Source organism: Prunus mume, linkage group LG1, assembly GCF_029339155.1.
Source record: "Prunus mume cultivar Tortuosa linkage group LG1, ASM2933915v1, whole genome shotgun sequence".
Classification (NCBI taxonomy): domain Eukaryota; kingdom Viridiplantae; phylum Streptophyta; class Magnoliopsida; order Rosales; family Rosaceae; genus Prunus; species Prunus mume.
In genome coordinates this window covers 1,708,978-1,725,081 of record NC_142698.1, presented here as the reverse complement: position 1 = coordinate 1,725,081, position 16,104 = coordinate 1,708,978, and the positions used below count along the sequence as shown (strand labels likewise).

Here is a 16,104-nt window from a genome sequence, read left to right as displayed (position 1 = left end):
ATCTCCACTCAATACCTCGAGAAGAAAATGAAGAAAATTGGAGGCACTGGAACCTCAGGAGGAAGAAATCACAAAATTATGAAGCCAACTAAAAGGGTAGCTAGGAGATTAACGGTGAGAGGAGGGTTCTTGATGAGGCTAAACTCAGAGATGTTACAGTGGAGCAGGCCAAGGAGTGGAACCAGACAGAGAACGAGGCAATCAAAGATGGAATGGGACATGAATCCCGGGAGGTGGCGGCTGGCCTGCAACAGCCGCAAGGTCTCAATGATTTTCATAATGTGGAACCGCTCGAGGTCTTGGGTCCGACTGATTCGAGCTCTTCATGGGCTCATTCGAAGAAATAGACCCACTGCTGTCTTCCTCATGTAGACCAAAATGAGAAGCAGCAGGTTAGAAGGTTTACGTAAAAGATTGGGATTTTGTAAGGGCTTTAATGTGGCTCCAGTTGGAAGGGCAGGTGGTTTAAGTCTTTGGTGGGACACGTCCGTAGAGGTAGAGATTTTATCTTCCTCGTCAAATGTTATATGCTCTCAATTTCAAATTATGAACACAGGAGACAAGGTCCACTTCACTTGGGTGTATGGAACACCATACAGAGAAGATAAGAATGCTTTTTGGCACTGGATGGAGAATTCTCTGATCTTAACCACGATGCCCTGGTTCTGTGGAGGGGATTTCAATGAATATTTGTGGTCTCATGAGAAGAGAGGTGGAATTGTTGCCTCTCACAACCGACCTAGATTCCTCCACAATTTCATGACCAAAATGTCTTTATTTGATCTTGGTTTCAATGGCCCAAGCTTCACTTGGAGAGGCAGAGCTCGAAATGGGGATCTTATCAAGGAAAGGATTGATCGTGTCTTGGCAAATGCCACCTGGCAATCAGTTTGGCCTAACACAATTGTATCTCATGATGCGGTTCTAGGCTCAGATCATTGCCCTCTAATCATCAACACTGATCCCAAGAGATACATATGCAAAAAACTCTTCAAATTTGAGGCTTATTGGGCTAAGGAGGATGAGAGTTATAATCTTGTAGAAAGAAGCTGGCAAACATCTATAACGGGTCCTTGGATTCGGTTGTGGCAGCACAAGTTGAACAATTGTCGGAACCAACTCCAGCAGTGGAGCAAACAGAAATTTCAAAAAGACCATTTGGAGGTGCAGCAGCTCATTCCTCAACTTGAGATTTTGCAAGAGAACTGGGAGGATAATGTCATTGAGATCCAACATCTCACAGCAAGGATCAATGACCTGTTGGAGAATGAGGAATCGTACTGGAAACAACGCTCTCGCATAAAATGGCTCATGGAAGGTGATGCCAATACAACTTTTTTTCATCAAACAACTATCCAAAGAAGGCGTATGAATCGCATACACCGGATAAAAAACAGAGATGGCCTTTGGGTGGAGACTCCAATCTTGGTTACACACGTGGTGGATAAGTATTTCAAAGACCTTTTCACCTCAGGAGACACTCGTGATTGGGGGGACATTCTCAACTGTGTTCTTCTAGTGGTAAGTGATGAAGCAAATGTGGACTTATGTTCACAAATTACTGATCAAGAAGTTAAAGATGCTGTTTTTCTATCACTCTTACTGGGAAATGATCTGCAATGATGTTCAGGGGATTGCTGCTGATTTCTTGAGGGGAGCTTCCTCCCCAATGCCTTTAAACCTCACCCACATTGCCTTGATCCCTAAGATTCCCAACCCTGAGTCTGTTTCTCAATTCAGGCCTATTGGCTTGTGTAATTTCTCTTATAAAATCTTGTCCAAAGTCATGGCAAATAGACTTCAACCTCACATGGCTAACATTATTTCCTCTAGCCAAAATGCATTCATACCAGGGAGACAAATACAAGACAACCTCATTATTGCCCATGAGATTTTCCATTATCTGAAACTTAAAAAGTCAAAGAAGCATTTTGACTTGGGGGTGAAATTAGACATGAATAAAGCATATGACAGGGTGGAATGGGACTTCCTTGAAGCGGTGATGCTAAAAATAGGTTTTGCGGAATCTTAGGTCAATGTTATCATGAGTTGTGTGAGATCAGTTGAGCTCTCTGTGCTCATTAATGGGCAGCGAGGCCGCAAGTTCAAACCATCCAGAGGTCTGAGACAAGGAGATCCAATCTTGCCTTATCTCTTTTTGATTGTAAGTGATGTTCTTTCCTTATTGATACAAAGTGTTGTTTCTAATGAGCTCTTGCAGGGTATTAAGATGGGTAATAGGGCCCCCACTTTATCCCACCTTATGTTTGCGGATGATACATTGATTTTCCTAAAGGCCTCCACACAGAATTGCAGAAATTTGGTCATGCTCCTCAACGCCTATTGTTATGCATCCGGACAGCAGGTGAATTTCTCCAAATCCACCTCTTTTTCAATCCTCATACTCCTATGCATTTGCGTGAGAGCTTGTGTAATATCTTCGGCATGCCTGAGGTTGAGGATCCTGGAAATTACCTTGGCTTGCCAACCGTTTGGGGGAGGGCCAAGAAAAATGCATTATCCTACATAAAAGATTGGATTCTTTGCAAAGTTGATGGGTGGAAGCAACAACTCCTCTCACAAGCTCATCGAGAAGTCTTAATAAAAGCTATGGCACAGGCTGTCCCTACATATCCGATGAATATCTTCTTGTTCCCCCTCACTTTTTGCAAGGAGATTGATTCAATTCTTGCAAGATTTTGGTGGGGTAAACTGGTGACAGATGACGGGTTCACTGGATGAGTTGGGAATCTCTTGGTAAATCAAGAAGGGATGGCGGCTTGGGTTTCAGAAATACTCATGAGTTCAACCTAGCCCTGATTGCAAAACAATGTTGTAGATTAGTACATGATCCTAATTCTTTGTGGGCTCAAACTCTTAAAGCTCGATATTTTCCTAATACTACTTTTCTTGATGCAAAAAAGGGGGGACGTGCCTCTTGGGCTTGGGCAAGCTTATTGCAAGGGAGAGATTTGATAAAGAACGAGGCTCTCTGGCAGGTTTCGAATGGTGGTTTTGTTAAGATTTGGGAAGATAGATGGATACCATCCACTCTCAACATGCGTCTCACTCCAAGAACTAATTCTCGGGTGGATGCTAATCAGCAGGTTCAACATACCATCAACCCCCAAACAAACACTTGGGACCTGAGGCTGATTCGACACTTAATCACTGACAATGAAGCACATGCTATTCAAAAGATTCGCCTTACTCCTTCTGGTGACGATGATCGCTTGGTCTGGCCTAAAACAAAAACAGGGGATTACACAATAAAATTTGGGTACCACACACTTCATGAAACTTCTTTTAGAAGGCGACCTCAAAATCCTTCTTCTTTGTCTTGTGATAAAGAGGTCTAGAAGCTAATCTGGAATTTAATTGGTACCCCAAAAATCAAAAATTTTCTTTGGCGAGCCTTGAGGAACTGTCTTGCTACAAAGGCTAATCTCTTCCGAAGGAAAATTGGGACTTCTCCTTGTTGCCCCATATGTGGTGATGAAAGCGAATCTGTTGAACATTTGTTGCTTCTTTGTAACTGGGTAGAGCCTATCTGGTTTGGCAATTATCTAAATTTGCGGATTGACAAAAGAACTATCACCACGTTTGATAAATGGCTTTTATCCCTCTCCTTGAGTTTGAAGGAAAATTCGGGTGACACGGACAACATCATGACTAGTGTTGGTTACATGTGCTGGTACATTTGGAAAATGCGATGCAAGATGACTATCGAATCTTACCCACTATCACCAATGACGGTAATCTATGAATCTCATGCCGCTTGTAGGGGCTACCTTAATGCTCAAGCCTTGAAAAATGCAACTCGCAGACCCCCTGCTCTTGTGGCTTAACCCCCCCAATTTTGGTCCCCTCCTGCTAATGGTGTCGTAAAAATTAATGTGGATGCTTCTTGGAAACTGGAGCTTCATTTGGCAGGTATTGGAGTGGTATTACGTGATTCTAGTGGAGCTTTTGCTACTGGCCTTGCTTCTGTTGAAGCAGAATGTACCATCGAAGCGGAGACTCTGGCTATTCTGGAAGGGTGTAATTTTGCCATCCAACAAAGGCACACTAGAGTAGTCATTGAATCTGATTCCAAGGAGGCCATATCTTGCCTAAATCGTTCAATCCTAAGAGGTAGGTGGCAGCTCTATCCAATCCTTCGTAGCATCAGGAACTCTTGCTCTACCTTTCGGGATTGTAACTGGTCATGGGTCCCTATGACCATAAACTTGGCAGCAGATCACTTAGCCAAGTTAGCTTTGTCGAGGATGAGCCTTTTTATTTGGGTCAACCGACCCCCATCCTCTTTGATTGGAATCTTGGACAAAGATGGTCTTCTTTGCCCCCTAATTCACAGCACTTGAGGAATGCTAGATTAGATTTCGACGTCCTCTGCCCATCTATGGCACCGTCTATTTCTTTTCTTTATCTGGCATTTCTGCTTTATCTTGTATCTTATTTGGTCTTTGGTTGTGATGTATGCGTGCTTGTAGTCCCCTCCTAATTGGACTCCTGCTTCGTATTTGCTTGCGCTTTTTGCGCCTTGGTATTGATTTCCAGCTTCTAAACAAAAAAAAAAAAAAAAAACCAAACTAGATTGTTTATATTTTTCAGCATCAACCACGTGTTGTCTCCCTCCCTTCCCACATGTTCTCTGTCTTCTTCTCCCTTTTCTTGTTGTCTCTCTCTCTCTCTCTCTCTCTCTCTCTCTCTCTCTCTCTTTCTCTCATTTCTCACTGTCATTTTCTCCTCTCACCTATCTCTTCTTCTTCTCCTCCTACTCCTCCTCCTCCTTCTCCTCTATTATGTCCTACTTTTCCTCTCCCTTATCCTCTTCTCTCCCTCGACTCCATCACAAACATGATTTCTTCTTCTCTACCTCAACTCATCTATGTCGTTGCATGTCAATATTTGCTTGAATTTGGAACCGCTTGACTATCTGGATTTGCTGCCATTGACCGAATCTGACCAAGAAACAAACTAAATTGAACCAATTTCTTGGTGAACTGACCATAGTCTATAGAATCATTGGGTGGTTCAACATCGGTCTTCAGAACTGGAAAAATGATGAGCTTTGTTTGGTGTGCACTTTCCAACAATCTCTGTGTGTTGGTTCGATTGCGTAACTCTAACTCAAACCTAACTCAAGCCATCTCGTGATACGTTACAAAATGCTATGGCATTTTATTTGTCATAGTACATGAATTTAGACTCGATTTGTATTTTGGTCATTGAATTCGCAAAATGCTGCAATATTTTCTGAACTCCACTTTCGATAGCACTGTTGATGATCCTGCGTTACTTTCTACATCAAATTTAGGGGGGAAACAGTATTTTTTATTTTCTTTTTAATGGGCAAAAGTATATTTTTTTGTTCGTCCTCCTTTGTCTTTCTTTTCAATTGATCTGGTCAAGATTAAGGAATTGGGTTGGAGGACAGATCTAGTAGATGATTGGTTGAGGGGAAATATCTTATATGGGGGCTAGAAATGGAAGATCTCATGATATGGGAGAGTGCAGGTCAAGTGAATGGGGATGGTGTGTAACAACTCGACTCAAATTTATCCATACTCGTTTTAATGTGAAACCAATTTGACCAAAACACCCATATTAGGCAGGAAGGCTTTCATTTTTTTTTCTCGAAAAAACAATCATAAAAGTATGGTTTTGAAATCTAGCTTTGACATGGTTAGATAAAAGCTCGAGTCCACAAGTGTTTAGCTGCAAATAGCAGGTAAAACGGTGTTAAAATGAGCAAGTTTTGTTGAAAATGATTTTAGAGGCAACATAGTAGTTTCCGAGGAATTTGTTTTTAAAGACCTAGCAGCCCACCTCTATTCCCTAGCCAACCCCCTCTCTCTCTCTCTCTCTCTCCTCATCTCTTCTGTCACATCCAAACTTTGATTCACCATAACTTCTTCGTGTGATGTCGGACATGCACAAGGTTCGTCACGGATTCCAAGCATGGTCTAAAATATCGATGATATCGGAAATATCGATAGTCCAAAAACATGAAAATTTCGATGAAAATATCGGGATATTATTGATATCGATAAAAATTGAATAAAACCCATGGAAAATGTAAGAAAAACTTGAAATTTTTTATTGAAACTTTGGAGAATGTTTATTTAGTCAATTATCTATTATTTTATCACAAAAAATTAGAAGGAAATGCATTGCATGATGGATCTGTGAGTGTAGAAAATATGTAGTAATTAATGAAAAAAGATTAAACACACCATAATCATTTATATATGATGATTTACTACACTATTTTACACTTCATACATTGTATGGGGGTCTTTTTGTTCTAGCAGCCTGAGGAATGGGCTTGGGCTGCCGTAAGAAGAAAAGCAGACAAAATTCCCCAAGTATCTGAGTTCAGAAACCAAGCTCTGAAAGAGTTTTGAAAGGTTTGATGAAACCTTAGAAAAATACCCTCAGGTTCTTTTCACCAATAGCCAAATAAACATAATAGATTGACTAATGGCTTAGCATGAGAAGCTTGTGGCATGGGAGCAAAATTATCATGAGTTTAGCATGAACAGAGAGAGATAAGCGTGAGTTTCTTACAGTGAACAAAGGGTTAAAGTGGAACAGAGGAAGATTAGACAGATTTCTTTCCTAAGGGGGAAGAGAACGAATGAAGAAGAGAATTGGGTGGCTTGAGTAAAATTTCCAGTTTGCTTGACAAAGCGTGGTCAGGCCTTGGATGGGTTGGTTTTCTGGGTAGCTAAGGCTCTCTTTTATAGCCACAAATAACCCTAATTTCGTCTTAACTTTTCCTCCTCTTTTTCATTGCTCATTTCCACTTTATCTTCTTTGGTGAATTTCTCCCATCCAAGGAGCATGGGTAAGGAACCCTTTGTGGTTCCAAGAGTTTGACGCAGCTGGACCTTAGCGCCACCTGCTTTCCTTATGGGTTTTCAAGACGGAGCTTGGAGAGGAAAGGAGAGATGGAGGAGTTCTTTGTCGATGGGTACTCGTCCTTCACGCACGGAGTTTCTGTTGGTTCATGCCATGGCTCATTGTTTGACTATCTTGGAGTCCTAATCAGAATGGAGCACGACGCTAGGCTTTTCATAAGGCTTTGGGCTGGGCTTGTATGTATAGTGTTGGTCTTTATCTTGTTACTTCTATCTTTTGAGTTTTAAATCATTAAGCTGAAGCAGTTTGCCTGTTGCATTTTTAACAAAGTATTTGGATGCTCTAACTAACATAGGGTTTCCTAAGCAAACTACTGTATTCTCTAAGGCATTGGGTCATGTTCTCTCTCTCATGCTAGCCCATGTGTTTGGGCTCAAGAAATGTGCTTGAGTTTTGGGGCTCCCAAGTAGCCCAAAACTTCCATTTCTTGGCTCATCAATGGGCCTCATGAAAGCTTGTTACCATCCATACCACAACCCACTCAAGCAAGCCCCGGGCATTTGCGTGGCTTGGGCCCACAAGCTTGTAGCGTGGTTGGGTGTGAAATAATAATTTTCTACTTAGCATGGCATGTTAATCGGAGTGTTTTAATTTTATCGTTCTTGAATAGAGGCATGATGCTTGACGAGGTCATTAGCATGGGCTCGGAGAGTTGGTGCTTATTTCAACTCTTAGCATTAGAGATTGCATATTTATTTGGCATGACATGTGGTCGTGGCTTGTGCAAGCATGAATGAGGAATTTTGCATGCTCCGAATCGAGTCTTTTTCTTAATAAGGCTTTATGTTGGGCTGAGAATTTATTTGGGCCCAACCCTAGATTTTTGGGCCTCAACACATTGCATGGTAAGATATATGAGTGACTTAGTACCACATACAGTTCCTATGAGGTTCAAAATTTTCACTATCTTCATCATCTCTATGTGTAGAGTAAGTGTATTGTGAAGAGTAGTCATCAAATGATAAATCCCCAAAATAGTTTTGTAAGTAATTGTTAACATGTCACCCATACAAATATAAATATTTTAGCATATTATCACAAAAACATAAGTGATATGGTGATTAAGGTGTTGGAGGAGTAAAATGGGAGGGGTTTAAGTCCCCTTTGTGTTTTTTTTTCTCCATTTTTTCCTTCTTTTTCCTTTTTTTCCCTTTACATCGATATTTTTGATATTTTTGCGATATTACACCGATATTTTGACAAAATATTGCTGAAGTGTGAGCAAAATTATCGACATCGATATTTTCCGATATTATTGTCGATATTTATACGATATGTACATGGATATGTTCCGAAATATCCGTGATTCGAAAAAACTAAAATATCCTCGATATTTCATCTATATTATCGATATTTCAGACTATGATTCTGTTACCCTATTTTCGGCCGGGAGGCCGGAAGGAACTTTTGGTCCTTCTTCTTTTGGATGGGCGTGGCCACCACCAAGCCCCAAAATTGGGCTTGAATGGAATGAGAATAGATGGATGTGTTGCGCTTCTAACTTCTGAAAGCAAACGATTGATCGACCAAGCAAGGAACCTCTTCTTGGCCTAGATTCTTTCACTTTCTCGGGCTCGAGAATGGTTAGGTTTCACGTACGGATGTTTTTGTGATTTTTATGGTTTATGTAAAAATAATGCAATTAAACTAAATATGCGTATAAACGTAAAGACAAGAATTGAAATGCAATAAAATAAATCAAAGCGATAAATAAAGCGAGAACGAAATAAAAGCAATAAGAACAATAAGAACGAAAAGGAAATAAACTTGAAATTAAATTTAATCGAAGTGCGATAACAATTAAATGTAAAGGAATTGAAATAAACTTGAATTGAAGCGACAAGAAATATAAATCTGAAACAAGAATTTAAACAAGGAAAATATAAACTTACTAGCAAATGAAGAACTCACTACACTAGGTGCTTGAAAAATAAAATCCTAAGTCTAGGAAAAGGAAAGTGCGAGACGAAAGATAGGTTTGTTTGTCTGATGTTGTGTGTCTGATGTCTTCATGGAGCAAGGTTTATATAGGGCACTCGTCAGCCCATGGGCTAGCCATTGAATGGCCAAATGTCAACTCTTCTTTAAAATCTTTCCTTTCGAAGCCCTCCTAAATCCGTGAGATTGTGTTGATATTCTGACAGGCTTGATTCTTCCTTGTTTTGGAACACTCGGAGTTACTATAAAAACTCCCTTGATTTCTTTCCTTGTGAGGCCCTCCGTCACGTGCACATTATCCTCGAAAATCTAGAATAGGATGGGAAGGGCTTCAATTTTGGCTTAGGTAGTAGACAGTTTCCTTAGTTTACATATATATTTATATGTATACAAATAATATATATATATATATATATATATATAATATATGCATATATGGGAGAGAATGAATCAAGACAGCTTGGTTGAAATGCTCATTATGCCCATGCGGATGGCTCATAAAGTAAAGCCATCCATTGATATACAATATTAATATATATATATTAGGTCAATAAGTTGGCAGCCGCATTCATCCCTTTTATGCCCAGCCGCATATTCATCCGGCCGCATATTCATCACACCGGACCGCATATTCATCACACGGCGCATATCTCCCAATCCGGCCGAGAACTTCAGTCTGCCGCGGCTGAACTAATTCCGCGCGGGCTTCAGTGCCCGGCTCACGACTTCCATTGCACGGCTACGAACAATCTGCCCCCGAGTGCGGCCGGAACTTCCACCCCACCGCAGAATTCTGCCCGGCACCCAGTGCACGGCTCACTTCAATTCCACCTGCCTCTCGAACCAGTGCGGCTCTCGGTATGTTATTCTGCCCGGCGCGGTCTTCAATTCTGCCCGACGCGGTCTTTGGTCGTCGACCGAGCGCGCAACTTGCGCGACTCACGAACTTCCACAATGCGCTGGCTCACGAACTACTTGCCCGACGCGAACTTCCAGTGCACTGCTACGAACTATTTGCACCGGCTCGCAGAACTTTTGGTGCAGTGCGCGATCGCGAACTTTAGCTGCGGCTCGACTTCCAGTGCGACTCAGTGAACTCGAACTTCTGCCCATTTCTTCAGTATGTTATTCTGCCGACGACGCGGTCTTCAATATCCGTGCCGGATTAGGTGGGTTTCCACCACCCCCAAACATTGCCCCCCGATTTGTTTAGCTCGGAATTGGTGTAGAGGTAAGCAAATTGAAACCCATAACTTTTCAATTTCTGAAATTTGAGATTTTTATTTCTTGAACCTTTGGTGGATATCTAGGCCATTACTTGGCCCCATTTTGTTGTAGACTTTTGCTCACCTATATATATATGTGATATCTTTTGGAAGAAATTCTTTTATGATGCCCATTCTTCCAATAAAGATTATTATTTTATTATGATATATTTCTTCGTGGCAGGTTATCTCTCCGCCATTTCCCAAACCGTTGGGTAATATTTTTTCAAAAATCGACCATTGATCGGCGCATCATGGACCCGACCATTTTGGTCACTTAACTTATGCCCCTTTCCTAACACTTGGTGGGCGAGAATGGGCCTTCCAAGTTGGAGACCACTTGCCAAATTTGGATCCTTTGATCCCACGGAAGAATGGTCTTCCCACTAAATCTCCGACCCCCAAAACTCTTGGCCTTGGTCTTCTTATCGTATGCTCGAGCCACGACCTCTTTTTGGGCCTTCAATCTATCTAAAGCGCCCAATCTGACCTCGTCAAGGTCATCCAACTCTTGTGCCATGGCTTTGCCCGTATTCGTCCTCACTCCATTCGGCATGGCGAACCACTCTTAAGGACTTAACCGAAATCTCAAGTGGCAAGACGGCATCATGGCCATAGGTGAGGGCGAATGGTGTTGTTTGCGTGGCAGACCTTTTCGAGGTTCTATACGCCCATAGAGAGTTGGAAAGAAGAGAGTGCCATTCCTTGGGATTTTTATCAATCATTTTTTCCAAAATCCCTTTTATCACCTTATTACTAGCCTCCGCTTGGCCATTTGATTGGGGATTGTATGGGGTGGATTGGACCATCCTAATTCCCCAATTTCTCGTGGCGGCTTGAACAGCCTCGCCCATGAACGCCGTTCCTCGGTCAGTCATGATGGACTCGGGCAAGCCAAATCGATGGATGATATTCTTCTCAATGAATTCTATCACCTCAACTTAAGTAACTTGCTTGAGTGGGACAGCCTCCACCCACTTTGTGAAAAAATCGGTGGCCACTAATATATACTTATGGCCCTTAGATGACTTTGGGTATATTTGGCCAATCACATCCATTGCCCAACCTTTGAAAGGCCAAGCCTTGACAATGGGATTCATTGGTCCGGCCGGGACATGTTGGATCGGCCCATGCCTTTGACAGTCTTTGCAACCCTTGGCATATTCAATGCAATCTTTGAGGATAGTCGGCCAATAATAACCGTGCCTTCTTAAAAGCCACCTCATCTTGATGCCAGCTTGATGAGCACCGCATATCCCCTCGTGGACCTCGGTCATTGCTACGAGTTGTTCCTTTTTGCCCAAACATTTCATGAGCAAGTCATCGGAACCTATGCGGAACAATACTTCATCCCTTATCACATAATATTGGGCCCTCCGCCGAATTTGTTGGCTATATGACCCATTTGGATTTTTCAAATCGCACGATGTCGTGCCTCCAATCCTCCGGTGCTATGGTTAACACCATAACTTCTACTGGAACCCCTCTCAAAAGGCGGAGGAGAGATCGCTTCTCAACTTTAAAGCTCCTCAGAGAGCCCTTCGGAGATTTCCACTCCGGATGCTAATTGGGCCATGGCGTTGGCCTGAGTGTTATATTCTCTCGGTAAGTGGGCGAGTCTCACATCATCGAAATCTTCCATCAATTGGCTGGCCAACGCATGATATCCAAGCAAAGCTTGGCTAGTCACCATGTAGTCGCCAGACAATTGTTTTAAGACCAACATTGAGTCTCCATGGCCGCCACACTTTTTTAAGCTCTTTCAAAATTCCAACCCTATGATCAGGGCCTCGTATTCGGCCTGATTGTTGGTATAATCAAAGTCCAATTGAAAAGAATAACGAGTTCGGAATCCTTTGGGCGTCTCAATGATGACACCTGCCCCGGCCATGTTAAATGTTCGAGACCCGTCAAAATAAAGGCGCCATGGAAATAAACTCAATGTGCCCACCTCGAGGAAATCCATCTCCTCCATATCAACACAAGGGTGGGCCGACAAGAAATCGGCCAAAGCTTGCCCCTTAACGGCCTGCTGGGGCACATATCGGAAAGTGAATTCCGCCAATGCCATTGTCCATTTTCCTATTCGCCTTCTAATGATTGGGCGAGTGAGCATATATTTTATCAAATCAGTCTTGGCGATTATATACCACGAGGGCAACATGTAATGCCTTAACTTGGTCGCAGTAAAATACACAAGCAAGTTTCTCCACCGGAGAATATTTTCTCGGTGGTCGTTAGAATTCGGTGAGGTAGTATACCGCTTGCTCTTTCTTCTCATCATTGTCTTGGGCTAGTAAACTTCCGATGGAGTTTTCCGCGGCCGAAATATATAGTTTCAAGGGTCGGCCACGCTTTGGTGGAATGAGCACCGGAGGCTTGGCCAAATATTCTTTAATGGCGTCAAATGCCCTTTGGTGAATCTCTTCCCACCGAAATTTCTCTTCATCTTTGAGTTTTAGCAAAGATGAGAAAGGCTCAACTTTCCCTGCGGAGTTGGCTATAAACCTTCGAAGGAAGTTAATTTGGCCCAATAAACTTTGCACTCCTTTCTTGTTTTTTGGAGGGGGCGCATCAATGATAGCCTTCGCCTTATTTTTATCAATCTCAATCCCCCTTTGGTGCACCAAGAATCCTAAGAAATTTCCGGCGGATACCCCAAAAGCACACTTTTTTGGGTTCATTTTCAATTGATGCCGCCGCATTCTTTCAAAGGCCGACCGGAGGTCATCCAAGTGGCCTAGTCTAGACTCCGATTTTATAACAACATCGTCGATGTAAACTTCTAAATTTCGACCGATCATGTCATGGAAAATAGCGTTCATTGCCCGCTGATATGTGGCCCCGGCATTTTTCGGCCGAAGGGCATCACCACATACTCAAAAGTTCCAATGGATCCGGGGCACCTGAAGGCTGTCTTGTGGACATCCTCCTCGGCTATAAAAATTTGGTTATAGCCGGAGTGCCCATCCATGAATGATAAAATTTCATGCTTGGCCGCCCCATCGACTAAGAGGTCGGCCATGGGCATGGGATATTCATCTTTGGGAGTTGCAAGATTAAGATTGCGAAAATCAACACATATTCTTATTGCTCCCGTTTTTTCTTTACAGGTAGAATATTTGAAAGCCATTCTACATATCTAGCTGGCCTAATAAATTTGGCTTTTACAAGCCTTACAATTTCTTCCTTAACTGTAATTCTACTCTGCCGACATCCGGGCGGGCCTGCTTGAAGGGCTTGAAATCTTCCACCATTGGTAAGCGATGCTCGACTAAGTCACGACTCAATCCGGGCATCTCGGTGTAATCCCAAGCGAAGCAATCCTTGAACTCTCTCAAAAGCTCTTCCATTTTGGCCCGAAGTTCTGGCTCCATTAGACCACTTATGTAGATCGGACGATGGTTGTCTTCCGTCCCCAAGTTGATTTCTAACAAAGGGTCTTGGACTTCCGCCTTCGAATCATCCATCTCGCTTGGTGCCAATTCTACTTCTTCGAGCTCAAGTGCCTCATCCTCCGGGCCTTCATGAAGAAATTCCACCAAGTTGGCGGTGGACCCATGCTCGGCTGCCCGCTCTTTCGCCCAAAAACCATATAGCCGTCTCAAAGTGTCTTCCACCGCGGCCTTCTTCTCTTCCTTGATGTTTGTATCATTCATTGAGGGAGAAAAAATCAGCTATAGTGGGACGCTCTCCATCCGCTTGGGCATCATGTGCCCCCAAGTCTATCAACTTTTGGGCCGAGACCCCGTAGGTCGGCCGTCTTATCGACCCCGTAAAATAAAGGGGCCCAATGTCATCTTCATAAAACTTTGCCTCTACCGCATTGGGAGGCCATGAAGGGCCAGTAGATCGGGCCTGAACAATCTCTACACTTCCATCCTCGTCCAAAATTGTAAAATTGATGAAGAGAGACGCACCTTCTTCCATGGATCCAATTCGGCCCATGCATTGAAATGGGCCGTTGTCTCCACCACAAAGAAGGCAGCATTCTAACTTTTTGCCCCACTCTAACTTGGAGTGGGAGAATCCCCTTTGAAGTCGTGGGGTGTCTCCCACGAACCCACTGACTGTTGTCTCGGTCTGGATTAACTCATCTGACCCTTTCTTTAATTTCCTCATGATTGAGGCTGGTAGGATGTTGACCGTAGCCCCCATATCCACAAGGACTTTACTCACCGGAACTCCATCGAAATGAGCTCCCACATACAAGGGCTTAAGGTGGGAGGACATCTTGGTCGGTGGGCATGTCATAGCACACCTTCTTGGGCACTTTCTCCTCCTTTTCGGGCACCATGATGCAAGCATTCCCTTCCTTTGGAGTTTCTTGGGCCATCCCACTTTCTTTGGCCCCTTCCATTTGGACCATGGACTCAACCTCATCGAACACATCTCCGTCCTCATAAAATTAGGTTGATCCGGCCGAGCTTCGAAAAATAATGGGAGTGTAACAACCATGGCATTTATTGTCAAAGTCTCCAAACTTTACTTTGACCTTGCCCACTTTTAGCTCATTCTCAAACTTGGCCATCTCTTCATTCCGCTTCTTTCTAAGTGTTCTATAGCTTCCTCCGACAGATCCTCATATTCGTCGTCCGCATACTCCTCTCATCTTCCCCATATATCTCTTCGTCTTCGCACGAACCTTCGAGATTTTCCAATGGCTCCTTAGCTTCTTCCTCGCCGTGTGCTCATCTTCTTCTACCATATTAATTTCAGCGCCCATAACTTGGTCTCTTCCGCCCTAGGCTCAACACTATTTTATGGGGCACATCCCCAACTTCTTGGACCATGTTTTGGTCATTTTCTTCTTTACTCAACCTTGGTGGGTTGAGCCACTTTGGTCATGGATTCGGGCCTTACTGAGGCTTGGCTTTTGGTGGAGCCTCCTTGCCTTTTGAACCTTGAGAGGTTTATCTCCTCTCCTCTTAGTCTGGTTCACTAGCACTTTAGAGTTATTTGCCTCAAAGCCTCAAATGGGCCTCACCCGAGATTGGCTCTTCTTCGTTACACAACTCGGCCATTCACCCATCGGCGTATTTTCATCTCCTCTCGCCGCGGCTGCCTCCAAAGAAGCGACGGCATCGGCCTTGGCCAACTCCAACCTCCAATCGGTTTTTCGCAAGCTCGACCAATCGGTCAAGTTGAGCTTGCCTTTTATCCGCCCATCTAGTGCCGCCTGCACAGTGGTATATTGCCTTTGAGCCCTTCTTGTTTGAGTCTTGCTCAAAGGTACAGGCGGGAGTTTTGGGCCCCTGCTTCTATACCATTGGCCCACCTTTGTGTTTGGCACCTTGAAAGTTGGGACACCACTACCGTCCGCGGGGCGGGGTCTTGATACATATGCCACATCTCGGCTTTTGCCTTCTCCCACCGAAATCCACATGCTTCGGTTTTGGCTTGAATCGGGCGAATCAATGTCTTCATATCTTAAAGGGCATGTTGATTTCTCCTCTTCGGCTGATATCTCGGCCTCTCATACCTATCTTGGTACTCATGCAATGGCCGTTTGTTCGACCTTACTTCCATATTTCGCCCTCACACAATATAATTTGGACTTGTTATCACCTTCTTTTCAAAACTCCTGTTGGCCCCTACTTGATCCTGGCCTCCTTAATTTAATGGGTTTTTTTTGGATTGGCCCCTGGCTGGCGCAAACCTTCGAGAGTCACCTCACATTGGCATCGACTACATAGCACAATGGCCTTTGGAGGTTCTTTCCTTGGTCAAAACTTTTGTCTCGAACCTTGGCCACCAGATACATTTTAGCCTTGCCCTTCACCTTAGGATCCGCCGCCGAATTTCCTTGCCCTTCTTTCATGGTCTGTCGAGCTACCTAAGTCCAACTCTAGGCCTAGGTTGGTCTGGCCTGGGAAGTTAGCATTCACCATGTTGACTTGAGCATTTGGGAAAGGATTCTGGTCGACACCCATTGTAGCTTTCTCCGGAAACTTCAAGATCTTCCGATCGATGA

General features: G+C 43.5%; 1 protein-coding gene across 1 annotated transcript; it reads left to right on the top strand.

Annotated features, from left to right (window-relative positions):
* Nucleotides 1-378: 378 nt before the first annotated feature.
* Nucleotides 379-3,359, top strand: LOC148920662 (uncharacterized). Its single transcript, XM_089041334.1, has 6 exons — nucleotides 379-1,521; nucleotides 1,631-1,754; nucleotides 2,064-2,164; nucleotides 2,222-2,365; nucleotides 2,455-2,729; nucleotides 2,840-3,359. The coding sequence occupies exons 1-6, from the start codon at nucleotides 379-381 to the stop codon at nucleotides 3,357-3,359; spliced, it is 2,307 nt and encodes a 768-aa protein (XP_088897460.1).
* Nucleotides 3,360-16,104: the final 12,745 nt, after the last annotated feature.

Bases quoted from the DNA above. Each gene is read 5' to 3' on its own strand.
- LOC148920662 (XM_089041334.1), top strand. From the start codon at position 379: ATGAGAAGCAGCAGGTTAGAAGGTTTACGTAAAAGATTGGGATTTTGT. The intron at 2,165-2,221 runs GTAAGTGATGTT...GAGCTCTTGCAG, and splicing joins TGCCTTATCTCTTTTTGATT to GGTATTAAGATGGGTAATAG. The intron at 2,730-2,839 runs GTTCACTGGATG...ACAATGTTGTAG, and splicing joins AAACTGGTGACAGATGACGG to ATTAGTACATGATCCTAATT.